At 41.1% G+C, this 26,719-nt stretch overlaps 2 protein-coding genes across 7 annotated transcripts; one reads left to right on the top strand and one right to left on the bottom strand.

Annotated features, from left to right (window-relative positions):
- The first annotated feature begins 2,873 nt into the window (after window positions 1-2,873).
- Window positions 2,874-17,603, top strand: LOC131235668 (vacuolar protein sorting-associated protein 28 homolog 2-like). Of its 6 annotated transcripts, none has more exons than XM_058233167.1 (2): window positions 2,874-3,685; window positions 17,307-17,603. In XM_058233167.1, the coding sequence occupies exon 1, from the start codon at window positions 3,052-3,054 to the stop codon at window positions 3,679-3,681; it is 630 nt and encodes a 209-aa protein (XP_058089150.1). In that variant the 5' UTR covers window positions 2,874-3,051; the 3' UTR covers window positions 3,682-3,685; window positions 17,307-17,603. The 6 variants fall into 6 exon arrangements, with proteins under 6 accessions (XP_058089150.1, XP_058088966.1, XP_058089056.1 ...); XM_058232983.1 differs by lacking the exon at window positions 17,307-17,603 and adding an exon at window positions 11,421-11,573; XM_058233073.1 differs by lacking the exon at window positions 17,307-17,603 and adding an exon at window positions 10,882-10,898.
- Window positions 12,987-24,239, bottom strand: LOC131235601 (disease resistance protein RFL1-like). The gene is made up of 2 exons (XM_058232881.1): window positions 24,170-24,239; window positions 12,987-16,045 (listed from the first exon to the last, which is right to left on the bottom strand). Exon 2 carries the CDS (start codon window positions 16,038-16,040, stop codon window positions 13,140-13,142), a length of 2,901 nt encoding a protein of 966 aa, XP_058088864.1. The 5' UTR covers window positions 16,041-16,045; window positions 24,170-24,239; the 3' UTR covers window positions 12,987-13,139.
- Window positions 24,240-26,719: the final 2,480 nt, after the last annotated feature.

The raw sequence follows: 26,719 nt of genomic DNA on the forward strand, positions 1-26,719 counted from the left end.
TTATAGTAAAAACGGAATTAAAATAGGGAAATGATTGTCAATATGGGGTATCTCGAAAATTCGGCTTGTGCAACCCGGCGTAACGGGGTTGGGTGCCTCATTCTACCTTGAAATCATATATTTTGCGCCCGATAACTTATTCCAAATTGCAAGATATGCCCGATCTAAGGTCGGATGGAAACAGGAATTTTCTAATCCATCTTGGCTATGAGACGGTCCGCAACCCACTGTACATCACTACCTAACCTAGGTTCCAACTCATGGCCAAGTGGTAAAGAGAGAGCGTTTCAGCACTTATGTCATGGTTCCAGTGCCTCTGTGGGACCACGTAACCCAGCTTTTTCATGCCGGTATTAACAGGTTCCACGGATGGCTTGACCTGAAATGGATACAATAGTCGTAGGTAGGTAGCCCAGCAGCGAAAAGCTCTGCTGGGCCTACGTTGATGTGTATGTGACATCTACTCCGTCCATCATTTTCTCTAGCTCATCTTAAGATACGAATTCAAAAATCAAGATGATCCAAAGCTCAAGTGGGCCACGCCACAAGAAGCAGTGCGAATGGGATACCCGGACTCGCATTTCCTGCCCAAGCCTTTCGCATGAAGTTGCTGCGCTGGAAACCTAGGAGGGGCCACTACGATGTTTGTGAGAAATCCACCCCGTCCATCCGTTTCTTGAGATCATTTTAGGGGATGAGCCCAAAAATGAGCCCAATCCAATTCTCAAGTGGGCCGAAAATTGATGATTGAACTTCCACAGTTGAAATATTCGTGGGCCACAGAAGTTTGAATCAGGATAATATTTTTTTTTCCCTTCATCTCAGTAGGAATGATGTTATGAACGGTATGGATGGCATGTAAACATCACTGTCGACCCATGGAGGTTTCAACGATAGAAATTTCCGTACATAACTTTTCCTTTAGTGTGGCCAACTTGAGTATTGGATCCGGCTCATTTTCATTTCCAATTCATAAAATCACTCAAAAAACGGATAGACAGAGTGGATTTCTAAAACAAACACGGTGGGCCCCACCTAGGTTTCCATCGCGGGAACTTAAGCAGGAAATCCGCGTCCTATTTTCCAACGTCTAAGTGAGGCCCGCCTTATGAAGGAGGACCAAGGTGGGCCAGTAAGGTTTCCATTGACGGGGTCTCCATTCCCATTATTTCCTAGGTGCGGCCCACCCGAGTTCTGGATCTGCTCACGTCTTAACACAAGCTCGCACAGATAGTGACGGACTGGAGCGGATTCCGTTATGTTCGACAGACATCCGTTCAGTCGTAAACGGATTGGCAACTCCCCCTGCCACGAGACAATAGCTGATGGTCGGTGCTCTGTGGACCCACCATGATTTATATGTTTCATCCATGCCGTCCATCTATTTTTCTAGATCCTTTTATGTACGAGACAAAAACTGAGGTACATTTCAATCTCAAGTGTAACACATTACAGGAAACAGTGTTGAATGAACTTCGACCATTAAAAACTTTTTGGGGGCCATAAAAGTCTTGGATCAAGCTGATATTTGTTTTTTTACCTTCATCTGGGTCTGTATGACCTAATCAACAGATTGGATGTCAAATAAACACTAAAGTGGGGCTTAGGAGGATTTTAATGGTGTATATCCAATCACTATTGTTTTCCTGTGGTATGGTCCACCTGAGATTTATATTCCCATCATTTTTGGGATCAAGCCTAAAATCATCTTAAAAAATGGATGAACGGAATGGATGAAGTACATACTTCATGGTGGGGCCCACAGAGCACCGACCATCAGCCACGGGGCTGGTGGCAGGGGGAGCAGCCAATCGGTTCTCCGTTCAGTCAGGCGATGACTGTGAGGCCCACCTAGATGTATATATTGTATATCCACATTGCCCATCTGTTTTTCCAGCTCATTTTAGAGCACTGGACCAAAAATGAAACAGATCCAACTCTCAGGTGGACCACACCACATGAAACAGTATTGGTTGACCATTATAAACGTTTCCTGGGCCACAAAAGTTTCGGATCAAGCTGATATTTGCAATTTTCCTATATATATATATATATATATATATATATATACACACACCTTATCAACGAGTTGGGTCACGGTCCCGCTCCCTCGATGGACGGAGCAGATATCACAAAGACCCACACACACACACGTAGGAAGAGGTACTATGCGCTCTACCTCACGAGAAGCTCCTATGAGGTCGAGCTATGTAGGCCCCATCGTGATGCGTGTCGACCATCAACACCGTGCATTTGATGGGTCCCCTCTAAATTATGGGATATCCCAAAAATCAGCCGTATACGGAACTCAGGTGGGCCATACCATCTAAAATCATGTGAAGACACTGTTAAAACATATAAAAGCACTTGGTGGGGCCCACCTGAGTTTTGAATGCTGCTGAAACTTGGTCTGAACCCTCATCCAAGTGGGACACACATAATGGATGGGCTGGATTTGCAAACCACATCTCGGTGGGCCCAAAAAATGATTATGAATGTTTTAATGGTGCACGGCCCCTCCCCACTTCTGTATGTGGTGTGGTCCACAAAAGTCACAGATTGACTTGATTTTTAAGACCTAGGACCATGATGGAATGGTGCATCTGACTGATGGGATAGATGTTTGAAACGCATCACGGTGGGGCCCACACAGCTCGACCTCATGGGACGGACTCGTGAGGTCGAGCGCATAGTACCGTTTATATATATATATATATATATATATACACACACCTTATCAACGAGTTGGGTCACGGTCCCGCTCCCTCGATGGACGGAGCAGATATCACAAAGACCCACGGTAGTCCACTCGTGGTGGGAAATCCGCGTCCAATTGCCCGTGTATCAACCGCCTTTGCCCGAGTATACTTCCTCCTGCAGATCGCTGATACGGTAAACCACGTTTCCTCTTCCTTTCTCTCCGCAGATATCGAAATTTCTCCAATTCCCCAATCTCTCATCTTCCCTCCCAATCCCAATTTTCTCCAATTCCAATCTAAACCAATCCCAATCCAAACAAGTCCCGATTTCTCCCTTTTGATTGCCGAAAGCATGGAAGTGAAGCTCTGGCACGACAAACGGGAGCGAGAGATGTACGACAACTTCGCAGACCTATACGCCATCATCAAGGCCACAGAAAAGCTTGAGAAGGCCTACGTACGGGACATCATCCCACCGTCCGATTACGAGCCCGAATGCCTCAAGCTCATCGCCCAATTCAAAACCCTAGCCTCTTCCCTAAAGGACACCGTTCCCAGCATCGACCGATTCGTCGATACCTACAAGATGGACTGCCCTTCTGCCCTAAACCGTCTTGTTGTCTCTGGCGTCCCTGCCACGGTCGAGCACCGTGCCACATCGACTGCATCGTCTACCTCGTCGGCTGCCACCGTCGCTGAGTGCGTGCAGAACTTCATCACGGCCATGGACTCGCTGAAGCTGAACATGGTCGCTGTTGACCAGGTTCACCCGTTGCTCGCAGACCTGTCCGGGTCGTTGAATAAGCTCAGCATCCTGCCACCGGAGTTCGAGGGGCGGACGAAGATGAAAGAGTGGATATCGAGGCTGTCTAAGATGGGGGCTGCAGACGAGCTGACTGACCAGCAGTCGAGGCAGCTGCATTTCGATCTTGAGTCGTCGTATAATGCCTTCATGGCTGCGCTGCCCAACACCGGTGGTTGATTGGGTAACATTCGTAGATAAATGCATTTCCTTGATTAATTAGATATTCTGCTTCTTCGTTTTTTCTTTTTCTTTTTCTTTTTTTGGTTTGTTATGTTTGTGCAAAGAATGTTATCATTGGTTACTGAATTTTTGTAATTTGATACAGTGGCTGGCAATTTACGCACTGATAATCCTGTCATTGGTATAGTTGTGAATTTGTTAGTTTGGAATGGCTTCGTTGTAGTCGTTTTTAGTTTTTTTTTTTGGGTAGGATGATATGATGAATCTGATCAGGCTTGTCTAAGGGTCATGGTGAGGGTTCTGGACCATCCAACCATCTACATTGAAGATTTGAATTATTTCAAGGGCCTAGATTGATCTGATGGAAGATCAACAATCGTTATGTGCATTCTAGATCATGCCAATGGTTAATTAATTAATTGGTTGAGTTTGAGTTAGTCTATGACTTGTTAACAAGTTTCCCTTAGTATTTGTGATACTTATTTCATGGGCCATTTTTCAGGTATCAAACAATGTCTGAATGGCATGAAATTAGTCCCCATTTAAAAGCTTCGTGAGTTAGCTTTAAAGCGAGTCCAAGATTATGACATACTGTTTGAGTGATCTACGACTAGTTTACATAAAGCCTATATGGTTGTGATGCGATTCAAGGATATATTGGTCATTTTAAAGTTTTTATCATAATAGATTGTTAATATTAGAAGTACTTGATTGGATTGTAATAGGTTATGCTTTGGGAATAAGCATATGAATATGCTATCGTCGTCGTCATCATCATCAGCTAAGCCTTATCCCAACCATTGTTTAGAGTATCGCCGATATTATCCGCCTCTCCATCTTCACGATACCGATAACACTAGTAGTGAGACTGATAACACTGGTGGTATCAGAAATTCTACATATCGGCGATGTATCTTTAAGTATCGCTAATGTATCAATATCACCAATATTTTCGACTGTGTAAATTCCTGGTGTCGCTTGTATCACTAATATTTTTTACCGTGTAAATTCCAAATGTCGCTTGTATCGCCAGTGTATCGGTGATATTTCGATAATATCATCAATGTATCGATGTCGCCAAAAAACTATTCATTAAAATAAAAAAATTCATTTTAATCTTTCATGGGTGCATGGTTGTATGCATTGTTCAAATTTTCGACCATAATATCAATAATATTGACATGGGCTTTGTTGTCGACGATTCTCTACGAAATATCATGTTTTGTTGATAATTTGAAATATCAATGGATGTTTGGATGGAAGGTTGGATGGTTGGATGAATAGATGAGATTGATGGAGTGGTTGGACTGATGTCTTACGACAACACATGCTTTTAGGCCTCCATTAAATGAAAACTTATTATGCATGCATTCCTTTTGCAGTTTTTTATTCCTAAATATGCAAATATGTGTACTTTAGCATCTCTTGAAGTTTCACTGAAAAATTCCACCGTTTTCCTCATGTTTCGCGAAGGCCTCCTTGTATTTCCGGTTATCAATGATATTATCAGCCAAATCGATATTGTTTCTATATCCCCAGCCAACAAAAATTGTAGCGATACTGATACTTTGAACACTGATCCCAACTAATTGGGGTCGTTGTACGAATCCTGTTCCACCCTTCCACTTTGTCAATGACCATATCCTCTATTGAACCATAGGTCATGAAGTCTTCTCTTACGACCTCTGCACGTGAAGTCTTCTACCCTTGCCCTTTTAGAGCCTTCAACTTCACTCCAAACCAGTGCAGTTCTTGGTCTCTGCTGCCGTTGGCCAAACCATCAAGGTGTACTTTCCCTCATCTTATTACCAATTGGTGCTACTCCAAGGTTATTCTCCCTATAGTAAAAGAAGAGCAGGAGATTATTGCGATGCTAGCATAACTTCTAGTAGACTGTTGGTTTTCAACCAAAATCCATTCATTTTTATTTTCTACTGGATATGTGAAGAAATTTTATGGTTTGATCTTCCGTAGAAAAAGGTTCATATCCAAATTGCCTCTCTTTCTGATTTGTTGCATCAATTATCTGGTAATCTTCTTGAATAGAGTTCTAAAACAAACCCTGCTGAAGTAACTCTGTGACATGATATTGTGATAATTGCCATATCACCATGTGTATTTGCACATGAATTAGTGAAAAATGGTTATAGTAAAGAGTCCTGGTTTAGAAAGCATGGTCAGGATTAGAGTTTAAGTGCAGTTAAGTGTTGGTCTAGGGTTAGCATGGTTTTCTTAAAAATTGTATATGCTGCATTTAAATTGATAAAAAAATAATCGAAGTTTCAGAGGTTGATCCCTTGAAGAGATCAAAGCACTCGGTGTGGCCGGGGGTTGTCTCAAGTTTAGGGTCTTCTTTTCAACACGCTTGCCTACTTGTCAAATGTGCGCAGAACCTTGGCCAGTCATGATTTTGGATTCAGCTTGAGCATGACTGAACAATACCCATGCATGGACTCACATTTTAACCAACAGCAGTTGGTCATATTTTTCAAATAATTTGATTTTGCTCGACTAGTGTGGATCAAGTGTCAGATATTGTGACTAAGTAGCTTGACATGTGTTAATGCGTGGATGTCTTGCAGCTCATAAGTTTTAGCTTGCCAAGGATTTTTTTTTTTTTTTGTTGAAGGATAAGCTTAATTAAAAGGCACAAGGCCAATAAAAAGAGACAACCAAAGAAAAAACAGAAGGAAAAAAGCAAAAGCAGCTAGGATTACAACAAACCAACCCCCTGGTCAAAGGTCCCATTCCAAAAGCTTCGAAGAGACTCTGGAGGAAGTGAGCATTGCAGAAAAATTCTATGCCAAGGATGTGTTTGAATAATAGTCTTTAAGAATTGAGGAATGCTAGGATGTAGTGAGCATTGCAGAAAAATTCTATGCAGTTCCCTCCTCAAGGCGAATCGGCAAACATGTGGTGAACAGGATTGATCTGGTGGGCTATTGGGCAAAACTTGCAGTGAGACAGCTTTGACCATCCAATATATGACTTTTGGTGGTTCTCTGTGGACTGGTGCACAAACTGTTCCTTCTGCAGATCACGTATCAGATGTCTAAGACGGTCCACACCCCTTGATGTTTGAGAAATGGCCTATTCACATGAAAACCCATCAGCATAACAATTTCGGTCACCAGTCACCACTTGGTTTCCACGTGCATGATGAGAGGGTCAACTTTATGCAACATATTCTGTGTACGAGAATTTTGACACTTTGGCATATTGGGAATTCAATCAGATTTCCTCATTGAGTGGTCCAGAGTGGCAAAGTAAAATAAATTGTCAGGTAAGAGTCACCCAAAAGGGAGAACATAGGTGAGTTTTTTTTTTTTTTTTTTTTTTATACTTTGCAGGAGATTTTTTCTTGGAGTCACTGTGTAGAGAATAGAGATGTGGGTTATCAAAGTCTTTAGAAGCATGTTGTCTTTTATATAGGGCCCAATGGGCTACCAAATGATGGAGTTGATGGTAGTTTTCAATGCTAAACTTTTGGATTCTAATCTCAAGTGATATGGCCAACTTCACTAATCTTGTTGTTTGAGAGAGGTTGTTAAGAGCATGTAGGAGCATACATCAGAGGGTAACACAAGTAGGAAGTTTTTCAATCACTACATGATTTTCTTTCAAAATCTCAACAAGGTCCCTGGCTCAAGCCCTTCTACTTTGTACAGTAGGTAGCCTCCTAAGGTCCTACCCAATAGTACCTGGGAAAATGGTCTGAGAAGGCGCAGGAGAACAAGTAATGATGTAGAGTAGTACCCTTGTTGCAGCACACAGCATGGGAATGAGAATGATATGGACATGTTTATGAAGGGATAAGGATTCCACCTAGCCATTCTATTTCTACCACATCATTGGTGACTGTCCCTCACTTTTGGACACTGGATTCAGGATTAGCGACTGTGATTTTAGGAAGCATAAGAATGTTAGGACGTACGTCTACCAGTAAGAATGTTAGGACGTACGTCTACCAGGAAGCATAAGAATGTTAGGAAGCATAAGAATGTTAGGACGTACGTCTACCAGTTGCGAATCCCAAGCCCAGATAGTGGGTTATATCAGGCAGGCAGCCGGTGTAAAACTTTTGCCAAATCCTTCTCATGAATCCTGACATGCCACTGGTTGATCTGACCTCAAGCGTTATTAAAATGTCATCCTAAAGAAGGCCTCTTCATTGGCTCTGTTCTCATATTTTTTTGATGGGTCTAGCTAGATGGCCTTTCAAACATCATGAACCTTTGCGGAACTTACCACTATAGAGCATCCTAAGCGAGCACGATGGTACAAATATTTGAAATTACTTATGCTGGGGAACCTCTTACCCTAGAATATAAAGAGGGGCAAGGGCCATCTTATCAAGGTGGTGCATGCTCTCACAAATCGAATCCAACCAAAGCTATAGGCTATAGCCACTATTGGAGAAATAGTTCCAAGGCAAAGGTGAGAATAAGTTCCAACGAAGAACCCTTTTTGGTTAAAATCTAAACCAGTTAAAAACCTTATGTTCTTTTGTGATGTTTGACAATTAGCCAATAGCTTTAACTTAGCAATGTGCTCATTTTAGGCCTCTTCTTTCCTTGCTAACATTGGCATACCAACTCCTGCAATCCAAAACCTTTTGAGACTCTGTGTCAGCATGATCATTATGCAGCATACGAAGTAACTTCGAGGATACAGAACCCTTGAATGCAGTTTCTGAGTAGGGAGGGGTTAGTTTGCCTCTATGTGAAATGACAAGTTTCTTAAGTAGATTTTTAGTAAAAGATACCCAAGGAGAATGAGTTACAAGGCATATTCCGCTATGGCTCATAAGTAAGGAATGGGTACCAACGAATGGAGCATATCTTCATAGGTTTTGTGGTTAAACATGCCCCAGTAGATTTTGGTATCTAAACTTCTCTGAGTTAGCTTTTGAAGGACATGGTCGGTACTAAGTCAAGGAGATTAGAGAGACCAAATATTTTTGCAAGAAATTTTCCAACAAAATCTCCATTTCCCTATGATACTCTTGATCCTTCTAAGAAGCTGGACCACCCGAGCCAGATAACCAAATAAGGGTAAGGATACGAGATCCTCCTTCCCTGAAACTTCAAATCCAGATCCACCAAGATTCAAACTCTGTAGTTGTTACCTATTCGGAATTTATAGTAAATTATAACAATTGGGCAACAAATTCAACTTAAGATATCATTATTTTGACATGGTTATGCTTATCTGCAATATTAACCAATCATTGTTTACCTATATCCTGATAGTTTGGATTTTGCCGGTCCGCCATACCCCAGGACCTTGGTGTGCTTGATACAGAAACCTGTATTTGGGTGGCATAGCTGCCGCCTCTGAAGTATGGATAAACTTGCAAATGAATGTAAAATTCAAGAGTTCCACATTTGAGAGATCTATCTCTGCAAATGCTGGAGGTGAGTGGCCAATGTAATGGAAATCACTCCCCCAATCTTCAGTGCCTGTAGATGAACAGAGTAACAAATCCCAACACCAATGAGTGCTATTTTTCAATGAGTAATCAGTCAATATCATCTTAGCCTTTCTCCCAACAATTTGGGGTCAGCTTTGAAATGTTAGATTGGCAAAAAATTGCAGTTGGCTGTCCACCAGACGAGACCCTTTTTGTATACAGGCTTTAGAACTGACCATGGGAGAGGCTCACAACCACCATCCATGGTCATCTAGTTAAAAATTTTCTAGAATATACTTTCAATTATAAAGGGTCCCTCCCAGCTAGGCTGTAGTTTCTCACAAGAATGAGATAGTTCAAGCGCATTTCTCTGTCACCTACTTGGAATTTTCGATGATGGACCTCCATGATCGACAGCTTCCATCCTTCTTTTTGTCCTAGAAGTTTAATTGAGCAAGGCATCTCATTTTTTCCCACTAATAGGGAGGTCATCATCTAGCTAAACCCTTAATGATGAAATAGACAAGGCTCTTACCACAGATAAGAGAATCCGTTTCCAAGTACTCAGGGACACTGAAGAAGCCTATTCAATGGCATTGCTGAGTCACCTTATATGGCCTACTCAAGAAAGAAGCCAAAAAGATGATCAGGACCTTCCAAAGCACCAACCTCTGCCTTTCAGTTAGTACTCTGTGATCTTAAGAAATTCAAGACGGCTTGTGGATCAATAGGAGACTTGTGAGACGTGGTCAAACACGAGGACCTTCTAAACGAGGGATCCAGTTACCATCCATAAAAGCTGCGGTTTACAGGGAAGAAGTCAAGGCCCCATCTACCAATGCAAATTGTTCCAGGTGTCTGAGGAAATTAGCGGTGGATCATTTCTTCATGCATTGCTCCTTTGCAAAAGGGTTGTGGGATAATATCGGGAGAAAAGTCTAGTGATTAAGTTTGAAAGGAACGACCAATGTTTCAGAAATCGTAATGGGCAGGTCTTGGAGGTGTTTAGAAGAGCTAAATCTCTTGTAATGGAATGGGTGTTAGCATCAAAGTTTACTTGTTTTCTGGATAGTTGGCGGGAGTTGTATATCTTTTTTGTTTTGGATATTTGTAAAGTGTTGGCTTTTTTTGGAATAATATTATCAAATCTTCAAAAAAAAAAAACACACACACACACACACCATATGACAGGATTCTTATTGTAATTTATGCTTCCAAAAAGCAGCAGTTCTCAAGATCGTTTCGAAATAGAATGTGTATAAATGCCTCATGAAATGGAAAAAAGTTAAGCTACTTAGCAATGCCCTTGATGTTAAAGGGGGATTCAACCAGTGATTTTAGCAGCCAATAGTGTCCTAGACACCACTTCATTGTAGTTGAATGTGATGGCTTAGAATTATCTCATGGCTAAGTGACAGAATTATTGCTTTTCTTCTTATTCTTTTTTCCTTTTTGAAACTCTGCCATGTTGACTCAAGGAACGCGCCTCATAAAGAACTTTTTGTTTTTCCATCATTGTTATACGTGCTATTTTTTTTGATGTTTTTCGACATTTAAAAGTTTAGGTGTATTGTCACATTATTATTACCTTCGCTTACAATTATCACTTCAATAATAATTCATGGATGTGTTGATGAAACTGGCTTTTAAAAGCCTCTGCTATTAGACACCTTTTGTCTGCAGTCAACAAACGTGTCTGTGTCTTCCTCTGTATATAGGTTGAATGATACTGAAAAGAGACTCATTCATTGGTTTCTTTATGACACTCGCTTTCAAATGTGCAGAGCCTTCAAGGCCTTCCTAGGCACAAATGGCTTCAATGTTACACCACTAGCTATTCATGTAATCCATGGAGAGGGGTTTTAGCTAAAAAATAAACATTGCTGCGACAGGGTCTGAGAACTATCTAAGCCTCGTTATATGAATGTGTTACTTTGTCAAAAGAGCAAATGCAACCTTAAACCTATTATTTCAAACATAGGAGCGTTCGAACGTCAGTTATTTTAAATTAAAATAAAAAAATGCGTTTGGTTATTTTCTGTCCAAGCTGTAGTAGAATGAATCTTCTACTTCAGGCATGCCTCATGCTTCTTAATCTGGAAATTCCCAAGCTATTCGGGTTTGCTCCTACAGGGTGTTATTTAATACTCTGGCAGAGTATCATGCTCACGTGGCATGCATTAACTTAAATAAGTTGACACTTGCTTGTTGAAATGGGACCATTGGATGTTTTCCATTATTAACCATAGAAAAAATGTCCACCAATCTGATGGTCGGATAATCAAATAACAATTTTTATTTTTTTATTTTTTTTTCTGGACAGTTTGTTTGAATTACTTGTATGCAATTTCTAAGTGCCTGGGTATCATCCGTCACTCTGCCCGAGTATCTTTTGTTACTCTTACTTCCTGCTGCTGCCAGTGAGAACCATTCTTTTCTCCTTGCCAGCTATTTCTCTCATCCGAAGTAGATTGCTTTGAACTTTGTTTCTAAGATAAAAAGAGGACTGACTGTGAAGAAATCATCTGGAATTGAAAGGTTTCCAACAAGAAATCGTATACATCAGATCCAACCCATCCATCAGGTGCCCAGCCACATTTTCACCACGCATCTTGAAAATTAGTCCAACCCATGATTTAGGTGGGACATGCCATAAGGAACGGTGTAAAGTCATGTCTAATCCCTCTAAATTCATTTGATTTGGCCCAGAGTATATTCTTGATTCGATGGATTATATGCAACCGGATGGATCTGTACGCAATTTGGACGATTTCAACCGTGAGTGTAAATCGGCCTGATTTTTTGGTGGACGTGGATGGTAGGTAGCCCTGCAGCCATAAGCTGTGGGGCCCACTATAATGTAAGTGTTATATCCACTCTATCCATCCATTTCGCCAGCTCATTTTGGGACATGAGCCCAACTGCCCAAGCATGAAGCAGATCTAAGTGGGCCCGCCAAAGGAAACAGTGGATAAATATGCCCACCGTTGACACTGCCTAGGGCCCACCGTGGCAATTCCCAAGCTCCAACCCGGATGATCATTGGATAGAGGAAAAATGCAAATATCAGCTTGATCCAAAACTATTGTGGTCCCCAAGAAGTTTTTAATGGTCGGCGTTCAATCCCTACTGCTTCCTGTGGTGTGGTCCACTGGAGCTTTAGATCCAGCTCATGTTTTGGTTCATGCCCTAAAAATGAGCTTGGAAAATAGATGGATGGAGTGGATATAACACACACATCACAGGGCCACGGCTTGGGGCTACAGGCAATCCACGTCCATTCTTGGGCTTCAGTCTAATAAACACAAGACATAGTGGCGCACCTGATGGTGGATCTCATAAACATGAAATCGTCCACCCATGTCAGTGAATTATCACACACTGTATGGCCATTGGACTAGGATTGAGTACTGCCCCTGCCTGTACCACTAGTTGCTGTGAGAGATAGGCCACGTAAAGCATGTTTAAAAGTTGTTAGGAGTACCTACTTGAGTGGGCTCCATTTCTGATAGTGGCCTATCATCCAATCAAATTCTGTCATGTTGGGTCCATACCAAGCTCAGTACATGCAATGGGAGTACCTAATCCAAGTCTAATAGTCATACACCACTTGGCAATTTGCTGATGTGGATGGACAACTTCAGTTGATGAGATCCACCATCCATCAGGTGTGCCACTTTGTGTTTAGACAGAAGCCCAAGAATGGACGCAAATTTCCTGCAGCCCCAAGCTCTGTGGGGCCACCATGATCCATCCATCCATTTTCCAAGCTCATTTTTACGACATGAGCCCAAACATGAGGCGGACCCAAAGCTCCAATGGCCCACACCTCATTGAGGCCGATACTTTCCGAAAAGCAAAACATGTGTGATTAAGAGATTGGATTCCGGTACGAAATGCTACAATAATAGCAATAGAATTATAAGTACATACTTTCCAAAAAGCAAAGGATGTGTGATAAAGAGATCTGGATTCAGTTAGGAAATTCTATAATAGTAGCAATAGAATTACAAATACAACAATACTATCCATCCTCTTCTCCTTACATATCTTTGAAAAAGGGTTGGAGGTGAGTCTTGGCATTGTGATTGTCCCACTCCAACTCATTCCACCACTTTCGGCTTCCACGGATCTCTTTGAGGGAGTGAGTTAGGCTGCTAAGTGAGATAGGAAGCTTCTTCAGCTTTGGACAATTCCAAACCTTGATAATGCATAGGGAATTGCAAATCAAGATTCTCCCACAAATGCTCTTCAATTCTGGTAGTCGATAGAATTCCAACCTCTTCAACCTTGGGAGCGTGATGGTATTATTAATAGTTTCACCCACCTCTCCTCCTCCAGACGCAATTTCCTCCATAACCTTACATCCTTCAACTACAATTTCTTCAAGGTTCTGTAGTTGATGCAACAGAAAAAGGGAGAATAGATTCTTCAAATTAAGACATGCTTCAACATGCAATACCTTTAGGTTTACAAGCGTGTCATGTAGCACGAATCCATTGCATAGAGTCCTTAAATTCGGCAATTCAGATAAGAGCAATTTCTCTAGAGTCGATAAAGAGTTCTCTTCTGCCATTATCACGCATTCCATCCCTTTGCATTGGCCAAGATAACATTCTCGCAGCTGTGTTAAGTTAGCTAAGCACGGCAGTTCTGATAACCTAGAGATATCATTGCAGTCGTCGATGTCCAAGTTGAGAGTGTTGTCTGGGAGCAGAAGGGAGTTCTCACCGCTAACAAGATTACAACCCACGATTTCTACAGAAAAAGAATGCCACTCGAAAGCAGCAGAGGGTAAATGGCTTGATACAAGGCCTATAGTGAAACGAAAGCCTTTCAACATCCGCCACTGCCTGGATCTCATATAACTAACAAAGGTGGGCAAATCCACAAAATGAATGTAGAGAGTTGTAATTTGCGGCGATCTCATGATCTCCTCTATGCCAGCTCCTTCCCCCACCAATGACGAGCATGAAGACCACCTGCAGCTGCTTCGGTATATCAACAGATCTTCAAGATGTGCAAGCTTGGGTATTACCTCAGCTGGAAATATTTTAAAATTCCGCGTGCAGGAGAGATCCAGTTGTCTCAGGGTAGTCAAATTCTCCACCCCTTCGGGCAATTCTTCAATGCGAGTGTGGTAGAGGTTCAACACCCTTAGTTCCTTCATCTTTGCTAGTGAAGGTACCTTCGATACCGGACAACGACGTAGTAGAAGTGCATGAAGGTTTTCCAGTTCGGAAAGTGACTCTGGTAGAAACTTCAAATTGGAAAGAGATAGGTCGAGGACTTTAAGGCTGTGCATATGCTCAAAAAATGAATGTGTGGGGTTTTCTGATAGAGGATTTAATTGTAGCAGTAAGGTGCAGAGTTTAGGACACTTGGGCCGACCTGTCATGCCTTCTATGTCATTCCTCATCAGCGAAACTCTCTCTAAATCTCCATCCCATTCTTCATCTCTAGGTAGTTCCTTCAATCCAACGCCTGCTTTGACCATGAACTGAGATGCCACTCTTGCGATATTGATGGCCATGTCTCTGATCAAGTCATGCATCTTAACACATTCGACGTTATCCTTATCAATAACACTTTCTAACATACATGCATATTGGAGTTCTTTCAGTATAGCTTGCCCCTTGTCAAGTTCAGCTTCTCTGTTCCCAACTTCAGCAATTAATCCCTCCCAAATCCAATAATCTTTCAATTCCCAGGTGGGTATCTCGTAATCCTCAGGATATAATGCGCAAAATAAGAAACAAGCTCGGATCTGGTCATTTCTTAAGCGATGGTAACTGAACCGTAGGCGTGCAAAGACAACATCTTCCATGCCCTTGATCTCACATGTAGATCCTTTCAATTCATTCAATGCGTTCCTCCACACCCTAACATCATCCACTTGCCTCAAAGCTCGTCCGACCGTGACGATGGCGAGTGGTAACCGGCCACATTCTTTAGCGACGAGCATTGCCACGTTGCTTATATTTGTGGAGAGCACCTCCTCACCACCAACTTTATCCTTGAACAGCTCCCATGCTTCCTCCTCCAAAAGAACCTCTACCTTGATTTCCTTCTCTGTCTCCATCCCGCGACACACTCCCAGGTCACGGGTGGTCAGTACTAACTTGCAGCCATTATCTTCATCAGGTGCTGGAATTCCAACCTTTTCCAAAGGAAATGCTTCCCACATGTCATCTAAGATGAGAACAAACTTCTTCCTTCGCATTAAAGCAGCAAACAGTTTCGCTGATCTGTTGTCTTCATAATCATCTTCAGGCAAGTCTAACTCAATTGCTTTTGCAATATCGCTCTGTAGCCGCACCAAGCTACGGGCTTTTGACACCGTCACCCAAATAATATCGTCGAAAAAATGAGTTTCTCTGAGACGATTGTTGATGTGTTTCATTATGGTTGTCTTCCCTACTCCACCCATTCCATGCACTCCAATCTTTCCAAGACTCACATCCATCAAGCAATCCCAAACCATTTCCAAAGTTCTTTCAGTTGTTGTTTTACCCACTAGCCTTGTTGTGGGCAGGGTAATTCCATTCTCTGGCATTGCATCCATTAGCAACCCATCTGAAAATCGACCCTTCTGCTGCAGCTCAGTCACCTCTTCAATCTTCTTCACAACAAGCTTTCCCAATCTTAACCGTGGCAAGTATCTCTCTTCTTCTCCAAGTTTATCTTCAATATTTCTTACGTCTTTTGTGATTGTTTCCACATTTTTCAGCCATACTTCTACATCCCGCTTTCGCTTCTTCCCCTGTCTTACCTCAGCTCTATCTAGTTCCATCTTTACATCATTCTGTTGGCTGCTTAGTTCTTCTGTTTTGCTTCTCAAAATCTCCATGTTTTCTGGGAGGCTTTTGAGATACTTTAACTGCTCCGCAAAGGGTTCCCAGACATTCTTCACAACTTCAAAGAGCATCCCAATAAATTCCATAGCCACTGTAGAAACATGAAACAAACAGTAAACAAAACAATAAACCCAACTCAAAAGCTAGTATATGAATGAAACAAGCAGCACTCCTTGATTGGACCCAGAGAATGCTAACATGATTTATAGGAAGACTAGACAGATTGGAGAACAGATTCAGAGCACAAGCGCCAATGTGCATGCATGTGCAAGATCCCAACCATTCATCAGGAGGGGCTCACAGTGCCTGATCAAAATATCAGGTTGGTCCAGTCAGGAATTGGGTCAATGATGCCAGACAATTTACCACTTGCTCTAAAAGCTCGAACTAATAGAGCATGGCGAAGTAATCTCTTTATTTCATAGCACAGGCCCAAAATCCATAAGTTAGGTCCTCGGCCGAACCCTCCTCGTGGGCCCCAAATCCATGGGTTCCACCTCACACAAGCCACCCGCCTCACACGGGCTCCAAATTACATGGGTTCCGTGGGTCGCCCACCCTAAGTGTGACCTTGCATCCCACAAGCCATCCCACTCAAGCCCAATATGAAAATGCCTCCGCATTAGTCACACATCAGAAAAAATGGAGGATCATTGTCCAGGACTTGTTCACTGTAGGACTCACCCAGTGAGTGGCCTATATCTTGCACATAACCCACACTGGCATGTGTGGCATGAATCGCATTAGGGTTAGTTTGTTAGACACCCAAAAATGAATTTATCTCATTTTACTTGATCATAATTATGTATTAGGATCATGATTGTTGGTTACCAAGATTACTTTCAAACTTAAAAAAAGAAAGAAATACAATCCATAATACATAATTGCAATTAACTAAAATAAGATGAATTCAATCTTAGGGTTTACCACACAGGTCCTCCTAGATCCTAGATTTGTATGTTAGGTTCAAACTCAAATGTTATCCATTTGTTTGCTTGTATTCGCCCCCTTATATGGATTCAATTAGTAGAACTAGAGTAGATTTTTTACTCTATTGTGTCTATGCTGGTGTTTTAAATAGCTTACTCTACATAGTGTGGCGTACCCTTCATGCTACATAGCATCTAAAAATAGCATTAAAAATAGCATATGTCGCATGTTGCATATGGTACATGCTATGTGGCATATACTACATTCTACATAGCATAAGTTATACTACAACAGTAAAATTAATTATATTTTCCACTATTTTTACATTTTTGCAATTTCACTAAAAAATAGTTATTAGGGCCTATTTGGTTTTCCAATTTCCTATGAGATGCAGAGTAAATGGCTATCATTATCATTTTCAGGTGTTTGTTTAAGCACGAATCATGGCATGTAAATCAAGAGTCAAATGCACTTGTAAAGGAATGAGGTAAAGTAAATTGTAATCATTACAATTTCACATTATAAAACTATCATTTTCATAGTGATTTTTGGGTTTAACAAAGGAAGGAGGTAAAGGAAGGAGGTAAAGTAAAGTGTAGTCAAATATAACCATTACCCATTTACAACCATTTATTATTGTAATTGGAAAACGTTTTCAATGATTTTATTAAAATAACATGAGCAACAGTATTAAAGCAGCTTTGTTTCTGGTTTTTTTTTTTTTTTAATTATATTTACTCTTTTCCCTAATTTTCACATTATTTTAATTTAAAGTTAGGAGTAGAGTGGCTTACGTTACATGCTACGTAGCTTATACCTCATGCTTCAAAGGGCTGTTAGCTACATGCTATTCACTATTTAAAACACTAGTCTCTAAATGTAATTGTCTATGAAAAAGAAAGAACTTACAAAGCGAAAGGAAATTTGAACTGAAAAATTCAACTAGAAACAAGTTAGCGAGTTTTACCGCTAAATTCCTCAAGAATCCTAATTTTACAAAACAATTACTTGACTAATTGAAACTCCTAAGATGTGCTGTTTCGGGAGGTGAACTGACTGAAATGCCCCTGCCTATTTCTTTCAGAAGTGGCTGAGTCAAGCATTGTGGGGCCCCACATGGTGTGTGTATGATATTTAACCCGTCCAACAGGTGCACCCCATCTGATGCAGGACATGAAATTTAAGTATGAGATGCAAGAATTCAGGCTTAAATCACACCAATTCAGAAACAGTTACACAAATTCCACATCCCGCATGACAGTCTAAATCATTCAATTAAAAGGGGAATCTATGCGGGTCCAGGCTGACACAGGCTAGGATTGGACCAATAAAAATTATAAACCAAACGATGTCAAAGGGAAATAAAAATCAACCACACATGCATAAAAATCAGTCCCTAATCCAAGGGATTCCCTAATTTCAATTCAAGGAACCCTAGGGTGATGAAAACGGCAAACAATTTAGGGAAAATGCAATCTAGGTTTAGGGTTTATGAAGAAAACATGCATGAGGAGGCAAAGATGGATAAAACCTGAACCAAAGACGATTCCCCCGTCTGGACAGCGGGCCTGGGGCACTCGCACGTGCGCAAGTGCCGAGGAGGCGTCGGTTTCGAGAAAGCCCCCCTTGGCCCTGGTCGGCTAGGGGTAGGCTCCAAAACCCCAAAGTTTCGGGTTGATCCAAGCGGTGGCTTGTGCGTAGTACTCTGTCGAAGTTTCTGACCTCCTGCAGAGCCGAAATCTGCTGTAATGAAGAAACTGATGCAACAAAGGACGAATTCGAAGCACGGATGGTGGTATAAGATGAGAAAAAAAAAGATGATGGAAGATGGGGTGAATCGGGATCGATGTGGCTTCGCGCCACGGTAGTTAGCCCTTCGAAAAGGGAGGGTTTCGCACCCACTTTTGAATTCTTCCACAACTCATGAAGAGAGTAGAAAAAAATAAAGCAGAAATTTTTATTAAACTTGAATCAATCAAAAGAACTACAAGGGGTGCCTATTTATAGGGAAAACCCTATATCTCAAAAACTCGCACCATGTGTGCAACCTATTATTTGGTGATGAAGTAAACTAAAATAAAAACCAAACGGAGAAATCTAAAGCGTTCACGATGTTCTAAATAATAACAATAAGCAAAACCTAAAATACGAAATCAATCCGACGAGTAGGCCACGATCATGAGATCCCATGATGGACTTTTCTTAACTATCAGTGTCTTCTAGCTAGGAAGCCCTCCCTGGACGTCGTCATCGAGTCAGATCGATGGTGGAGTCATTCTTCTGCATACGTACGTGCGTAGGGGTGGTGGTGTGCGTGCGCGTGTGCACATAATTTCCCCATCACCATCATTATGATCGGGCAAACCAAAAGTTAGGGCGATCTAAAATCCCGGTGGGCCACCTGAATTAGGTGATTTTTGGGTGTTTTTTTTTTTTTGCCGGCCTGATTTTGGTTCGTCTAATCATCATAGTGAGGTGTGCCCATTGAAAGGATTGTATGTCATACACATGCCAAGTGGGCCCAACAATGTTTGCCTTCACAATTTTTTTTTTTGCCATTTCACTGCCTGAAATGCACTTTTGGGTGTTTCAATTATTCATGGCATTGTTTGGTAAAATTAGAATTCTTAAGCCGCATTTTACAGTAAAAATCTCAACCATTAAAAAGAACAGAATATACATTGTTTAGGTTTATCAGATCCCCTATTGAATTAAATCACAGTCATTACACTAATAACATGAAAACAAAATGTAATTTCTAATTCCCTTATCATTTATGTTAAGGGCTTTGTACTCCAATTGATGTCAAGTTACTTTAAAGATGGACTTAAAAAAGGTAAAACAATTTGAAGGTCAAACATATGAAAACAAGAAAGAGGCTAGATTGAATACAAAGCATTGTATAGTACAACTTAGTGTTTTCAGCAGCACCCATAGCGTAGCGGTAGCGTACACTACGTAGCGTAGCGTAGCAAATCGCTACGGATAGGTAGCGTGCGCTACCTGTTTGGTAATTTATTTATTTATTTATTTATTTTGTTCTTTCAGTGCAGGAAACAGTGGTGAACTCACACCACAAGCTAAACTTAAGTTAAAAAAGAAAAAACCTAATTCGAAAGGGCTTCTACTCCCAAACCGAAGCAACCGACGCAGTTGCTTTCCCCACCCTTCGATTTGGAGACCAAAAATCCTCTCACAGGCCCAATCCGACGCTGCTCCTCTCCCCACCCTTCAATGTTGAGGTCGAAAATTTGCTGCCAGGCGCAAAACCGACGCTACTGACATTGCTCCTCTCCCCACTTTTCAATCTTGAGTTGGAAAAACTGCTTCTAGACGCAAACCGATCGCTGTGGAGCTTCAACATTTGCAGTTTTCACTGATTCAATCTCATCTTGGGACAAAAATAGGTATGCTCCTTTTTTTTTTTTTAATTTTTTCGATGTACAATGAAAATAACTTGATATTTTCAGTTTTTTCCTCATTTTTTCCCTTTTAAAATACTAGTTACTGTCGGTTTTTTGTTCTTTATACGTTTTTTTCTGTGATATGGCCCACGTGGGCCCCACTGAGGTGCGTGAAGGGGTGGGATGTGCATTATTTTCTATGGTGTGGCTCACGTGGGCCCTACTGAGGTGCGTGAAAGGGTGAGATGTGCATTATTTTCTATGGTGTGGCCCACGTGGGGCCCACTGAGGTGCATGAAGGGGTGAATTTGCATTATTTTCTATGGTGGGCCCACTGTGGTGTGCGTATGAGTGTAAATAGTATGCGTATGTTTATTTTTGTGATTCAGTGATTTATTTGTGACGTGTTTTTTTTTTTTTTTGGTCAAGTGGTGAACTAAAGAGAGAAGAATGTTTGAAGAAAAAGAGAGAAAGATTTTGCATGGAAATATGTGGCTGATAATCCACTTGGACAATCTCATAGAAATTATGTGCTATGCAATTTTTGTGGTCAAAGATGTACGGGACGCGTGACTCACCTAAAGCATCATTTGGCCAGAACCCACAATGGGATAAAGCTGTGCCCAAAAGTAACGGAAGAAGCCGAGGAGTGTAGAAAGGCTTTAATATTTATCATATATATATATATATATATATATATATATATATATATATATGGGAAAAGGTACTATGGGCTCGACCTCACGATTAGCTCCCGTGAGGTCGAGCTGTGTGGGCCCCACCGTGATGCGTGTCGACATCAACACCGTGCATTTGATGGGTACCCTCTAAATTATGGGATATCCCAAAAATCAGCCGTATACAGAACTCAGGTGGGCCATACCATCTAAAATCATGTGAAACACCGTTAAAACATATAAAAGCACTTGGTGGGGCCCACCTGAGTTTTGAATGATGCTGAAACTTGGTCTAAACCCTCATGCAAGTGCGACACACATAATGGATGGGCTGGATTTGCAAAACACATCTCGGTGGGCCCAAAAAACTCATTATAAATGTTTTAATGGTGCACGGCCCCTCCCCACTTTTGTATGTGGTGCGGCCCACACAAGTCACGGATTGACTTGATTTTTGAGACCTAGGCCCAGGATGGAATGGTGCATCTGACTGATGGGGTAGATGTTCGAAACGCATCACGGTGGGGCCCACACAGCTCGAGCTCATGGGACGGACTTGTGAGGTTGAGCGCATAGTACCTTTTCCCTATATATATATATATATATATATATATATATATATATATTGGGACAGACTCGTGAGGTCGAGCGCATAGTACCTTTTCCCTATATATATATAGAGAGAGAGAGAGTCATGCTCCCCTGCGCACATGCGCACCTTTGCACACGTGCCATGGGTGTCTAATCTGAACATTCCATGTGATGCGGAATCCCATAAAACCCCATGTGACAAATTTTCACCCCGATCTAATATTCTGGTGGGCCATAGCAAAGAGAAATGCAAATCAAGGGAGGAAACTATTTTCATTTTTCATGGCCCATCAAAGTTTTAGATCAAAGTAAAACTTGGGCCCGGGGGATTTCAGGAGGTGCTGCTTCACATGAACGGTTCAGATTTTGGATCCACATCACGTATGATGGGTTCTCAAAAAAGTTCGTACGTAGTACGTACGAACTGGTTCGTAGGTGAGCGTTTCCGTGTGTATATATATATATATATATATATTAAAATTAAAAAATAGAAGTATTGTGTAGCTTACGCTACACGCTACGATATTTTGCTACACGCTACGGAGGGTTGAATGCTACGCAACACGCTACCGCTATTTAAAACACTAGTACAACTATACAATAGTGGATCAAGCACAGTTAAGTGTGTTTAAGTGTCTCTTAGTGCATATAAATGCAGTTTGTAAGTGTCTTTAAGTTCATCCAAGTGTAATATACTTAGATGCACTTAGACACACATAAACATGCTTTGATGCACTTAGACACATATTTTACTCTTAAAAAGCTTCCTATTTGATCCAAGTTGTACAAGGCAACATCGCGACTTTATTTTAATCCTTGTTGAATTGATTTTTTGCATTCAAACAAAGCTTTAGGGGCCGTTTGGATGCACCTGTAGGTTCTGTAAGTGAGAAGTGATTTAACTATAAATCACTTACAAGTATTGTTTGGGGGAGGAAATTCACCTAAATGTCTTTTTTCTTTTTTTTTTCTTTATTATTTTTTTACACATGCACACCACGTAGGCAACCGAACCATGACCAAAGTGTTGAAATGCACTATATCTACCACCGAGCCATGGGTTGGAACCGAACCTGAAACTTCATTGGGCTATGGGTGGAAGTCACTCCCCTTCTAAGTGACTTATAGCTTAAAGTCACGGCTTAAAAACTTACATACATCCTAACAACCCCTTAAATAAATTCTTTAATCATTAAAATGCCACAATAAACTAAGGGGTCATTTGGATGCACTTAAATGGTTTAAGTGGTAAATGATTAATAGGTGTAAACTATTTACAGCCTGTTCTGTTTGGCTGTAAGCTGTAAATGATTTACAGGTAAATGATTGTGTTTGGATAGCTTATAAATTATTTCAATCCTATAAATGGAGAGCCAATCTTTGAAAATATAATCATTAGGCTATAAATGAAGAGCCAGCTATAAATGAAATTGGGGTAAATGCAGTAAATAATTTATAGCCTATAAATGACTTTCAGGCAAAAAAAAAAAGGACATTGAAAAGCAGATTGTAAATGATTTTTCGTAAATTGTTAACAACTTGCCTTATTTATAGGCATCCAAACGACCCTTAAAGCTAAAAATAGCCTTCTCAAGGAATTTTTATTATTATTACTTTTTTTTCAGGGAATGGGCCACCCAAGATAGGAGAGCGGTCTGATCACTGAACAATGTGGCCCACTTGTTCAAACAAAAAAGCCAAGTACACTATTCATATCCTTGGGTGTCTAATTATTAAATAGTTGTGAAAAAGCAAAGCAAGATGTGGCAGAAATAGAATTGGGAAGGCTACTCCCCTGCCACCAGCCAATGGCTGGTGGTCGGTGCTCTGTGGGCCCTACCATGATGTATGTGTTTCATCCATGCCGTCTATCTATTTTTTTTCGGATCATTTTATAGTATGGGACAAAAAACTAGGTATATTAAAATCTCAAGTGGACCACATTACAGGAAACAGTGTTGAATGAGCATCGACCATTAAAAACCTTTTGGGGGCCATAAAAGTTTTGGATCAAGCTGATCTTTGTTTTTTCCCTTCATCTGGGCCTGTATGACCTAATCAACAGATTGGATGTCAAATAAACAGTACAGTGGGCCTTAGGAGGATTTGAATGGTAGATATCCAATCATTATTGTTTTCCTATGGCGTGGTCCACCTGAGATTTATATCCCTCTAATTCTTCGGATGAAGCACTAAAATGATCTGTAAAAATGGATGAACGGAATGGATGAAACACATACATCATGGAGGGGCCCACAGAGCACCGACCACCAGCCACCGGGCTGGTGGCAGGGGGAGTAGCCAATCCATTTCCTTTCAGTGTAAATCCATGGCTGCAGATATCAAAACAACTTCGGAAAAATATTTGGGTGCGTTTGGTAGCAGCTTTTCTTTCAAAATAAACGCCATACTCACTTTAGAATAGCTTCTCTTTTTGGAAGATAAGCTGTCAGAAATGGCTTCTGGCAGTGTTGCCAAACGCACCCAAAATATCACAGTGAGAAACTGACCATGATTTACGGATACAGAATGGAAATTTGTGAGATAAGCTGTCAGAAATGGCTTCTGGCAGTGTTGCCAAACGCACCCAAAATTTCACAGTGAGAAACTGACCTTGATTTATGGGTATAGACTGGAATTTGTAACAATCGGATTCGGAGCCCAACAAAGAACAAACAATAATAAATTTGCAGAGAGATATTGAATTTGGAATCATTTATTTACTGAGGTCTCAAGTCTTGACGTCAGCAAGTTCTGTGGGTCTAATCATGAGGTATGTGTTATATCCAAACCGTCCATCCATTTGGCGAGCTCTTCCTAAGGCATGGGACGAAAAATAAGACAGATCTAACTATGAAGTGGACCACACTGAAAAAATCAGTGGGGGATTGAACGTCTACCATTGAAAACCTTTTTGGTGTCACAGAAGTTTTGGATCAATATGAAATTTGTTTTTCCTCCTAATTCAGGTCTTTGTGATCTTATGAATAGATTGGATCAAAAACAAACGTTATGGCGGGCCCTACAAATTTTTTTACGGTGAAAACCATTATCTCCCCTACTATTTGTGGTGTGGTCCATATGATTTTTGGATATGATTCATTTTTTGGATAATACTCTAAAATGATCTCTAAAAATAGATTAACGGTGTAGATATAATAAATACATCACTGTGGGGCTTCTGTAACTTTGATCTCCTTTGAACCGTTCGCACAGCTCGGACCTCGAGGAGCGTCAGTCTTCGTCTTCGCACCGCCTCCGTGTCAGACTTCTTCTCGATCCATCACCGACTCGGATTTGGTGGTGACCCCTCCGGTACTGAGGTCTGAGTACTGGTCTGTCTTGCGGGCCCTACCTACCATGATGCATATGGTTAACCATGGCATTCATTTATTTTTTTTCAGCTCATTTTAATGCGTGAGTCCAAAAATAAGGCATGTCCAAAACTCAGGTGGACCACACCAAAGAAACATAGGTGATTAAATGCCCACCATAGAAAAAAACATCCTACAGCCCACCAATGTTTATCTGCAATCTAACCTATCAATTATGTCACATGGCCTGGATGAAGGAGGAGCGGATTAGGCACAGGCCTTATGATGGGACCCACCTTAATGCATGTAACTTATATCCACGCTGTCCATATATTTTGCTAGATTATTTTAAAAGCACGGGCCCTAAATTGAAGGAGGTCCAAATCCAGAAAACCATATCATAAGAAACAACAGTAATTGAATGCCCTACTATTAAAAAGGGCCCACCCTAACATTTACATAATGTTTATCTACCCTCTAACTTGTTGATGAGGTCACATAAACCTGCGTGAATATAAACAAGCAAACATTAGCCAAAACTTACACTGCTCATAGGTCAATTGCTGTTATTTTCTATGGTATGGTCCACCTGGAAGTTAGATTTGCTTCCTTTTTGAGCTCGTGCCTTAAAATAACATGGATAATACATACATTAAGGTGGGAAGCAAAGTAAGCACATCCGCACGTCTCAAAGGAGGACAGGGATACACCTAGAAAACACAAATATCAGCTTGATTCAAAACTTTCGTGGTCCAAAAAAGGTTTTTAATGGTCTGCGTCCAATCACCACTCTTTCCTATATTGTGGTCCACTTGAGATTTGGATCTGTCTCTTTTTTCTTTTTTTTTTTTCAAATACTACCTAAAATGAGATGGCAAAATGGATGAATAGCATGGATAAAATACCACGTCATCGTGGGGCCCACAGCATCAGCCAGCACCGAGCTGCATACTACAGGGGTCACTACCTAAACAGAGTCAATCCATCAGGTGCACGCCGTAGGCCACAAGATAGGTAACATTGTAATGCCTTAAAACTCTTATTAATCCAGCATGACTCACCTGAATTTTGGGTCATACTGAATTTTGGAGCCCCCTTTGTTTTCCATGGTAGTATATGGATGCTTCCCAAGTTTTCTATGTTGTGTGGGCCACCTTAGGTAGATATCTCGACGCCCATTCAATGAACAGGGCAAATGTTGTACACAAACACACACACATGGTGATAGACCCATCAGAGATCAGGTGCCGTAACTACTAGCTATAACATCAATTAATTGTAGAAGATCCTCTCGTGGGAAGATGTCATGAGAAGGCAGGCTGTGGAAATTTAACAAAATAAAAATATCAGTCTGCACAAAACAAAGGAAACCATCACACTTTCATTCCATGTGTCCAATCTCTCTTTTGTGAAAAAGAGAGTTTCAAAGACCCATAGTTATACTTTAGAATCCTCCTTCGTAGTGAATATTAATAGACTGAAATTGTAATATAATACAAGAAAATGCAGATAACAAGTGAATTTTAGATGAACAAAAGGGCTATTTTGATTAGGCTAACCTCTTTATAAAGTAAAAGCCCTTTTGTTTTTTATTTTTCCTTCATGTATATATACTCATAGAGCCGGGCATTGGACCGAGTCGGATCGAATTGGGTCCAATTCAAATCGGTCCGAACTTTACATGGACTGACCCGAACTTGATCCGATCCGGGACCGAGTCTGGGACATCTGACCCGACCTGATCCGATGTACGGTTGGCCTGACTCGAACTGAGTTCGACTTGGTCAAGAAAACCGAGTCGGATCGGGTTGGATATGGTTCGGATCGATTGGGTCTGTGGGTCATTTTT

This window comes from Magnolia sinica, chromosome 1 (genome assembly GCF_029962835.1).
Source record: "Magnolia sinica isolate HGM2019 chromosome 1, MsV1, whole genome shotgun sequence".
In the NCBI taxonomy this organism is placed as follows: domain Eukaryota; kingdom Viridiplantae; phylum Streptophyta; class Magnoliopsida; order Magnoliales; family Magnoliaceae; genus Magnolia; species Magnolia sinica.

Excerpts from the sequence above, each read along its gene's own strand:
- LOC131235668 (XM_058233167.1), top strand. The coding sequence starts at position 3,052 with ATGGAAGTGAAGCTCTGGCACGACAAACGGGAGCGAGAGATGTACGAC.
- LOC131235601 (XM_058232881.1), bottom strand. The coding sequence starts at position 16,040 with ATGGAATTTATTGGGATGCTCTTTGAAGTTGTGAAGAATGTCTGGGAA.